This window comes from Falco punctatus (assembly GCF_963210335.1).
Source record: "Falco punctatus genome assembly, chromosome: 11".
NCBI lineage: Eukaryota > Metazoa > Chordata > Aves > Falconiformes > Falconidae > Falco > Falco punctatus.
The window spans coordinates 12,268,339-12,277,645 of record NC_137591.1 but is presented as its reverse complement, the minus strand read 5'-3'; the positions used below and the strand labels follow the sequence as shown (position 1 = coordinate 12,277,645).

General features: G+C 62.1%; 1 protein-coding gene across 6 annotated transcripts; it reads left to right on the top strand.

Annotated features, from left to right (window-relative positions):
- The first annotated feature begins 288 nt into the window (after positions 1–288).
- Positions 289–7,034, top strand: KLF17 (KLF transcription factor 17). Of its 6 annotated transcripts, XR_013931002.1 has the most exons (6): positions 538–1,697; positions 1,948–2,923; positions 3,779–3,950; positions 5,249–5,405; positions 6,004–6,116; positions 6,602–7,034. XR_013931002.1 is itself a non-coding variant. In XM_080406166.1 (4 exons), the coding sequence occupies exons 1-4, from the start codon at positions 1,605–1,607 to the stop codon at positions 6,669–6,671; spliced, it is 1,311 nt and encodes a 436-aa protein (XP_080262292.1). In that variant the 5' UTR covers positions 289–1,604; the 3' UTR covers positions 6,672–7,034. The 6 variants fall into 6 exon arrangements, 3 of the variants coding, with proteins under 3 accessions (XP_080262292.1, XP_080262293.1, XP_080262294.1); XR_013931001.1 differs by lacking the exon at positions 6,004–6,116; XR_013931003.1 differs by having other exon boundaries at positions 5,249–6,116.
- Positions 7,035–9,307: the final 2,273 nt, after the last annotated feature.

The following is a 9,307-nucleotide window of genomic DNA, read 5'->3' as shown; positions in this document are numbered from 1 at the left end:
TCTGGGGGCCAGGCTGAAAGGGATTTTGAGTGATGGCCACATGCTTTTTGCTACAAATGAGGTGACTTTTTTCAAGGAAAGACTTGCAGCCTCTGCGTTTTGGGCCACCGGGTGGCATTAATAAACCCACTCCCTCACCAGCAGCTGGGCACGCGGGGCCCAGGCAGCAACCCAGCATGTGCTCTGGAAACCAGGGCAGGGATTCTTGGTAAAAGGGGGAAGATTTGAATCGTTGTTGTTCCACTGGATTACTGAAATAATTTATTGCAATGCTCCACCCTTATAATTAAAGTGTGGTGATGAAAGCAACTGGTAGAGTAGCTTTGGATCCAGAAGCGGCGTGTGTGTGTGTACGCGAGCACCTCACCTTTGGTGTTTATATTTGTTTTTTTTTCAAATTGACTCTTTGCTTCTGAATAGTGCAGGCAGCAGCCCCCGTTCTTAGAAAGGTATCTGCACATGGAAAGCCCCAGAAAGCAGGGAGACAGGCTCCAGGAGATAAGAGCCATTGCTTCTTGACAAATGCAGGAGTAGCAGGGCCATTCCTGGTACTGGTTGGACAGGGGCCAAACAGAGAAGGTCTCACTGTGAGCCGGACAGGGCAGTAGAGAGCCCCTGGGGAGGTCTGCCCAGCACCCTGGGTCTCCATGCTATGTCCCAGCTCGCCAGCATGGACTGGGGCACCTGAGTGTCTTCTATGAGGTGGGACAGCTTGATCCCCTTGCAGCCCCCGCCGTGGGAAGTCCTGGGGCTGACAGCACCATCCCAAGGGGCTCCATGGGGTGCACAGGGTCGGACAGCCAGCCCGTACCCCCACGGCCAGACGGTGGGAGGCTGAGCCAGGGTGCTGATCGCCAGGCAGGCCAGGCAAACGTCTGGCAGGGGCTGTGGGGCAAGATGAGGCGCTGCAGGCAGGCTGCCAGCCCCCTGGCAGGGTATACCAGACGGTTATCTCGGCTCACACACGCACCCTGTGCATGGCCAGATGGGAGCCGGTATGCTCTGGGCTACTGATTGCCTCGCGGACCGCACCGAGGACGCAGCCTCACGGGCGCTGTTGCATGAAGCTCAGCCACACCACCTTTTCTCGTCGACGCGCTGGTCGCCCCCGACGGCGACCGCCGGGCTCGGCTCGCCGGCCGCACCCCCGCCGGCACATTCCCACCGCCCACTCGGGGCAGGGTGTGGGGGGACCCCCAGCTCTGCGATCGCCAGCCCCCCTCCCCGCCCGCTGCGCGGGGCAAGCCAGCAGAGTACCGCTGCTCCGCGGGCAGGAGGGACCCCGGGCTTCGCGACGGACCCCGCCACCGCGGGGACCCCACCGCGCGGGCAGGGGCCGGGGCCGCGGCGTCGGGCAGGGGCAGCCACCACCAGCCCGCCCGGGCAGCGCCACGAGAGGGGGCGTGGCCTATCCCACGGGAGCCAATAGGGCGCGGCGGCGGCGAATATCAAGGCCAGTCGGGCCAATAGGGGCGCAGCCATGCTGTTAACAGCTTAGGGGCGCGGGGCGGCGCAGAGCAGCGCTGCCGCCGCCGCGGGGAGCGGAGCGGTGCTGGGCTCCGCGCACCGCGCTCCCCCAGCCCGCCGCGGTTCCGCGGGCCGCCATGGCGGCGGCCGTGGACGAGAGCACCCTGCCTTCCATCTCTACTTTTGCTAACCTGCTGCCGCTAGAGGAGCGGCCCGCCGACATGCTCCACGTAAGGATTGGGCGGCGGTGTGGGGGGGATACGGGGCAGAACGTCCCGGGCTGGGGCTCGGCCCGGCTGGGGGGGGGGGGGCCGCTCCCGCCGTCGGAGGGCGCCCTGCCGGCGGTGCAGCCGCAGCGGTGCCGACCCGTCGGACGGGTTGGGGGGAGCTGCCGCCCCGGGCGGGAGGTGCGGGCCGTGGGGGCCGGGTGGCGGGCGCCGCCGTCGGCCCTGCCGGTCCTGACGCCCCTCTCCTCCGCAGAGGATGCTGCAGCAGGACGGCGCCGCCGCCGTCAAGCGGGAGGACGACGACTTGGGCAAGTTCGTGGACTTGGACTTCATCCTGGCGCACACCAGCAGCGGCGGGCAGGGGCCGCCTGGCCCCAACTACCCCTTGCCCGAGACCCCCGAGAGCTGCGGTACCACCTACGACAGCGACGGCTCCTACCCGACATCGGGCAAGTTCCCGGCTTCTTACCCCGAGGGCCAGGGCCACAGCTACGTGGCCGAGCTGCTCACCCCGGACCTGCCCGGCCACTGCGACCTGCAACGGAGGGAGTACACGGAGCTGCGGGTGCCCGGCGGCCCCCCCCAACACCCCCCCCATCACCACCCGCCCCTGCACCCGGCCCTGGCCCGCCCGCTGCCTCTGGACCCTGCGCAGCCCTTCGGGCCCCGCATCAAGAAGGAGCAGCCGGAGGAGCGCGCCTGCATGCTGGGGCTGCCTGCCGCCGAGTACCTGGGGCCGGCCGGCGGCGAGCACAAGCCGCGCGTAGCGCCGGGTCCCGGGCCGGGGCCAGTGCCGGGGCCGCCGCTGCCCTACCCGGGCTTCGCCCACGGCCGCCTGGGGCCCCCCGAGGAGCCGCTGCCCGGCGCCGACCCCCACCTCCTGGCCGACCTGCCGCCCCACTACGCCGTGGCCCCGCACCGCTACGCGCCCCACTTCGCCCCCCAGCCGCCGCCGCCGCAGTTTCATGGACACTTCAGTGTTTTCAGGGAGCCCCTGAAGGGGCCGGGCCCGGGCCCGGCGGGGCTGCCCGGGCTGCTGGTCACGCCGCCCAACTCCCCGGTGCTCGAGTACTTCCCGGCCGGGCCCCCCCCCGAGGACTGCAAGCCCAAGCGCGGCCGCCGCTCGTGGGCGCGCAAGCGGACGGCCACGCACAACTGTGAATACCCGGGCTGCGGCAAGACCTATACCAAGAGCTCCCACCTCAAGGCGCACATGCGGACCCACACGGGTAAGGGCGCCTGGGGGGGAGGGCGGCGCGCGCGTGTGTGGGGGGGAAATGCGCGAAGGGTCCCAGGTGGGGGGGTCCGGGCGTACGGCGAGAGCCAGGACCCGCTCCGGCGCCGTTCCCGGGGCTGTGGAGGGCCGTTTGGGGGAGGTGGCACCGAGGGCGCACGGTGAAGACCTGCCGTGGTCAGTCCCGGGGCGCGCGGAGGGTCCCCGTGGTGGGGCTGGGTGGGGGCACTCGGGGAGACCCCGCAGCCGGCACGGGGCTGCACGAAGGGGGGTCCTGCATGTGGGGCGGGGTGCGAGTGGGGATGCCCCTGGGAGATCTCTGAAAGACCCCGTGGTTGTGCTGGGTAGGGGCACACGGGGACCAAGGCACACAGAGAGACCACTCCTGTGACACCCCCACTTGCTGATCTGGGGGCCCAGGGGTGCCTGGAGAGGCAGGGCCTGGGGGCACATGGAGAATCCCCCCACGTGGGGGTGAGCAGAGCAGGGAGACAGACTCGGGGTGTATGGTGAGACCCCCCTGGCAGAGCTGGAGCAGAGCACATGGTGCAGCCCCACAGCAGGGACGAGCCAGGGGAGCACCCACTGTTTGAAGTGGGGCAGGGGTGCCCAAAGGACTGGCCCCATGCGGGGCATATGGGGAAGGGCAGGAAGATGGGGGATGAAGGAAAGGTGGGGCAGGCAGAGGTGTGCAGTGTGAGTACCCAGCAGGGCTCCCTTCTCTTGAGGATGGGTGGGGAGGTTGGAGATCTCCCTTGAAAAAGGGGGCTGCTGGGCAGGGGAGCACAGGGGCAAAGGCATAGGGAGGATGGGGACCTCCAAGCCCACTGACACCCCCTCTCCTCCACAGGTGAGAAGCCCTACCACTGCACCTGGGAAGGCTGTGGCTGGAAATTTGCCCGCTCCGATGAGCTGACCCGCCACTACCGCAAGCACACAGGGCACCGGCCCTTCCAGTGCCACCTCTGCGAGCGGGCTTTCTCCCGCTCTGACCACCTCGCCCTCCACATGAAGCGGCACATGTGAGCGGTGGGCTGTGGCCAGACTTGGTGTCCTCGGAGCCAGCTCACGGTGTAAATAGTGTTGGGCCTGGAACGGCACTGGGGAGCAGCCCGGCCGCCCAGCCCTCTCCGCTTGTAGTTGATAACTAGGTTTTTTTTCTCCTGCCCCTGCTGTGAGAGCTGGGCCCAGCTGAGTGGTGGGGAAGGGCTGCTTTGGGGTGTAGATGGGGAGCAAAGCTGCAAGAAGTGCCTCCAGCCCCTGCCAGGCATCACCACTCAGCTCCCTGTGCCTGGAGGGTACCACCCCCCCCAGCCAGGTACCCAGTGAGTGGGGGGTGCTGGTGCAGGCAAGGATCTGTTCCCAGAGCCCCTGGCTTGTATTTGGCATCAGCTTAATTTTTTCCCCTCAAATACTGGCACCCACCTGGCTCCAGGGACTCTGGTGGCTGACTCTGGCCAGGTTTCAGCCAGAGACCCATGCCCGCTGGGTGCATGGGTTGTAGTTCTGAAAAGTGGGTTGCTAGTCTTCTTGGTTGTGGCCATCAGAACAAACCTCCTGACCCAATAGCCCAGAGTGGACGGGATAAGGGTGGGACCTGACTGTGTCTCGTGGCTGTAAAGGTTGGCAGGGGGTTGGCAGTGCAGTGTCACCTTGCACAGGAAGCAGGGATGCTCCTGTTTCCAGCTCGGGACCCCACTGGGCAGTCCAATCCTGGCCGTTCCCACAGTTTCCTGCTCAGGAGCCTAAAGTGGCTCTTGTCTGCTTTAATTTGTCTTCTTCCCTTCAGGATGACACCAGGTACTGCTGCAGCTGCCTTTCCCATGCTGCTTTTTGAAATTTAGTGTGTAAAGGACTGAGTCCAGCTATGAATGCCCAGGTCTCTGCTATACTTGAAACTTTTGTAGAGGGGGAAAAAACTCAAAAGAAAATGAGTCTTTTTATGTGCAGCTTCTGCAAAGCAAGTTGTAAATTAAACAAAGCAGTAATATATAATGTTTCTGGTTTTTTTAATATATTTTTTTTCTTCCAGCTGGGAACACAGATGAGTCTCGGCTTTGGGAAGTGCACTGTTCCCGTCTGTGTATATTGTTAATTAACATTTCTCTGCTTGGGCACGTTAGGTCTCTCGCACCCTGAAATGTTACTTTTCTTTATATGCAAACTGTTGAAATATTGTGATCTGCTGTATAATAAATAAACAAGATGTAAACATGAAAGAGCCAGGAGAGTTTACTTTAAAGCTTTCTTCTAAGAGGAGAGGGTGAGGCTGGGCTTGCTTGTCAGTAAATATTTACATCGATGTTCATTTCTGCCTAAGTTAGCTGCGGAGGATCGATGGGGAACGCCCAAGCCTCGGCATCTGAGCAGCATCTCCTGTGCAACAGCTCTTGAGTCACCCCACTTCCCTGTGCCTCAGTTTCCCTAATCTGCAGATGGGGCAATTGCAGCACCGGGATGGCGTGACTGGTCCTGCGGTGAGTCATCCCCGAGGGGAATGGCAGCTGAAACCGTACCAGGAGCCTCACTGGTCCCAGCTTCATTCTGAGCAGTCCTGTCCCGCTGTCCCCTGCAGTGGGAGCTCTGCAGCACTGGCCTTGTGGTCATAACCAGGAGGCTGGTGGCAGCCACCTGGTCCTGTGTGCTGTCCCTGTTGTTCTCCCGGGGGTGGCCTGGCAGCTTGGTGGGGTTCAGGTGCTGAGGTTTCCCTGCGTTAATAGGTGGTGACTCAGCACAAGCGTGCTGGCAGGTCCCGAGCTCAGCAAGCAGGTCTGGCTCCATCCCTCCCTCCCACAGCTGATTACCCGTGATGCACGCATCCCTCTGAAGGCAGGGGCTTGTCTGGACCTGATGCCATGCTGGCAGGGCGGGGAACGTGCTGTATGGGCTGTGGGGTGCCTTGGCTCAGGGTGGTGGTGGCTTCCTCCTCCTGTGCTTGCTGCCATAACCCCCCTGCGGCTGGCCAGGGCTGGGGGATGCCCTGGGGCTCCTTGTCCCACAAGCAGAAATTGGATGTAGCTGTACTGCTAAGGTGGGCTGGTCTGATCCCACTCTTTCCCCGTTTCCTGCTGGCAGATGGGGAGAGTCAAGTTGGAAGAAGATGGGAATGGCAAAGCGGCGCTGGTGTCCCCTTGAGGGGTAGCTAGCATTTTGGGGCAGCACCCAGCCTTGGGGTCTGCCTGGAGCAGGTACAAAAGCATGGGTGTCTCCAGGCAGGGTGGGAGCAGCTCGGTATGTTATGTCCTGCCTGCAGGCCTGGGCATGGGACTGCATCTACAGGTGTCACGGATCCATCAGGCTCAATCACTTGTCCTTTCCCCAGCTGCCTCCACCCTTTGCTTGCCCCACTTTCTGAGAGCTGCCTGCGTGGGGGGTGGCCATGCTGGGATATGAGTGACCTGTGATGGGGTACTGGGGGTGTCTTGCTCCTGGGACCCCCAGTACTCAAGGGTGAGGGTCCAGTGCTGGTGGGGTGGCTGGAGCAAAACTGCCTCTTCCCTGGAGACTTATTCAAAACGTCACATGGACGGAGAGGGAAAGGTGTGGGCTGTTTGAATTAGCGATGAGTCAGGCTGGCAAAGCCAGATGGGGAGAGTGCGTGCCTGCATGTTTGTATGCATATAAGTAATCTCTGGCTTTGTGTTTTTATTATGATTATTATTTTTATTTCCAGGGGAACCATGAATTTCTCCAACCATCTCGTCCCACTGGAAAGGCTGGCTCTGCTGTCCTGTCTTCCCTAGGCATCCTGGGAGCTGGAGTGACAGTCCACGGCTGTTTTGAGGTTCAGCTCTGAGATCAGAGCACAAACCAGTTCTTCCTCGCCTTTCATCATCGCTACACCAGGGCGGGAGCAAGGTCCGGCTCTGCTGCCGCTACCTTACACGGAGGCGAGAGCAGGGGAAGGCATGTTGGGTCCTTCTCTGGGCAGAGCTGCTCCAGGTTTGCTCCCCCAGGCCTCGGGCAAGGCACTCCTTTGGGCACATGATGTGGCATGGCGGTCGCATGGACCGGCATGGCTGGGAACCTCACCTGGGGGAGGAGCAGCGGTAGTGGAAAACGCAATTATGGTTAATTTGCTGTTAATAAAAAACACCCTCTTCCAATTGCCTGGGCCAAGATGCACTCTGTACTGGAGGAGGGAGCCCAGTCCTGTCCCTGGCAAAACCTGCCCTGCAAAGTGATGAGGGCAGCAAGAAAACACCTTCAGCAGCACTGAGGAAGGCAGGGCTGGGGCACAATCCTTGCCTGTGGTCCATGTGCCCGTGGTCAGCTGGAAAGTCCTTTGTCCTGGCCTGGCAGACACATGTGGGGACCCAAAACACACCAGTCAACCAGGCAGGACCCTGCTTTGCAGGAGACGTGGCACTAGCAGTGTGTCCTGTGCTGTGGCTGTGCCAGAGAGGAGAGGAGGGTGCTCTGGAGAAGCCAGGTTGGTGGCTGATGAGCTGATTTGCCTGCATACAGCCCCTGAGTTCGTGGCTGGCACAGCCTGGGGCAGGTGATGGTGTCCTGGGTCACATGCTGGGCTGCTGCAGGCCCAGTGCAGAGGGAAAGATGGCTGGCAGGGCAATGCCATAGTGCCCATGTTACCATCCCCACACTGGGGCCACACAGACCCTGCTCTGGGCTGTATCTCTCCCTGCCAGCCTGGCTTTTCTTTCCCCCCTTGGTCACCTCCTATGAAAAAGGCCCCCAGGAACTTTGGTGATGGGTGACACAGAGGTCCCCGACCCCCCCTGCAAAGCTTAAAATGCAGCCCTGTGGCTTTGGGGTGCAGCTGAACTGGCACAGTGGGGAGGCAAGCGGGGAAGGGAAGGAGTGAGGAGGCATGGAGAAACACCTCCCAGCAGGGAGGTGAGTCATGGCTGCAGCGTGGCCTGGCACCATGCAGTCACCTGCCAGCAGGAGCAGCGTGCTGGGGGTTTCATAGCTGGAGGGGGGATGATAGAGCAGCTTGGATGAGTTTCTGTCCCCTGGGGATGATACAGTTTGTGCGGTTCCCCCATGCTGCAGCCAACAGGTCCCACAGAGCTGGCTCAGGGTTGTAGGGCTGTGGGGAGAAGGGGGGCTCGAGAAGGCCCCAACCCTGGGGTTGCTTTAGTCCATGGGGACAGCATGGAACTGAGGAGAGGATGAGGGTGCTGGATGTGGGACACAGCCTGGGTGCTCTGGGGTGAGAGGGATGGTTTGCGGGTGCTTGGAGGGGCTGACACAGACCTTTCCTTGCCACGATGCGAGGTGGGAGCTTGGGTCCCCAGGGCCAAGGTGTCCCTGTTGAAGGATGCTGCCAGGTCTGGTGTCCCTGCTTCCAGTGGGGCAGTGGGAAGTTTCCCATCTCTGCCACGAGGGAAAGGTCCGGCAGACTGCCCCCACATCCCCGCCGCTTGGGGTGGGCCAGGCGCCATGATAACGGGGCTGTGGCTGTCACCGCACCCTTAGGAAACATTTGGCTTCAGGCACCTGAACCCATGGGGAAGCGATAACTCCCCAGCTTGCTTGCCCTGTCTGGACCCACACCTGGTGCTATCGTGCCTTAGTCACACACCAAGAGTTTTTCCACTGCTGGGCCCCAGATAACCTCCTCCCGCCCCACTGCCCACAGTGTTTGCACTTGTCCTCCTCTGTTGGTGCCAGGCAGGGAGACACGCATACCTTGAGCCCTGGGCTGGAGGCATGCACACCTCTGGCCTGGGGCCACCTTTGGTCATGCCTGGCAGCCGGGGCACTGGCAAAGGGCATGAGGTGCATCCTTCCCCCTGGACCCCAGGGTGGGCGGGCAGCTGGCCTGGAGGGGACCAGTGCTGCCTTCCTGCCAGGGCTCAGTGTCAGGGGACATCCCTCCCCCAGCTGCTGGAAGGCAGTGAGGTCACCCAGGCTTGGTACCCTGTGCCCACAGGATGACAGGAGGTGTATGATGGGGTTGCAGTGACAGGACAGTGATGCTGGCTGTTGCTGTCCCCCACTACCAAAGCCCTAGGGCACAGAAGCATTGCTGGCTTTCCCCAACTTGCTGCATTCCCTGGGCTCTTCCTGTGCCATCGCAAGGCAGGACCCTGGTGCTCTGGGGAGGTGACAGATCCAGGCATGCGTCCCTGTGCAGGACTTTCAAGGATGGACCGGGTGTGTGCAGGCTGACCGAGGTCTCCAGCTGTGACCCTTTGCTTTGTGACACTGCAAGCTCTGGGATGCAGCTGCTGCTGCCCAGAAACATCTCTGGGACCCTTTGAAGGCAGTGCTAATTGCTGCACTACTGATCAAGTTAGCAGAAGCACCCAGCTGATGTGTTTTGCTTGCAGGCCCATACAGCTCCTAGTGGGACACAGCCCTGAAGGGACACCCGTGCTCACAAAGGTGCGGGGGCAGGCAGGCTGTGGAT

What these genes read in the sequence shown, in the direction of transcription:
- KLF17 (XM_080406166.1), top strand. Translation starts at nt 1,605, where the DNA reads ATGGCGGCGGCCGTGGACGAGAGCACCCTGCCTTCCATCTCTACTTTT. An exon ending in GGCCCGCCGACATGCTCCAC is followed by an intron (nt 1,698 to 1,947) that starts GTAAGGATTGGG and finishes TCTCCTCCGCAG; the next exon opens with AGGATGCTGCAGCAGGACGG. An exon ending in CTCCACATGAAGCGGCACAT is followed by an intron (nt 3,951 to 6,601) that starts GTGAGCGGTGGG and finishes TTTTATTTCCAG; the next exon opens with GGGAACCATGAATTTCTCCA.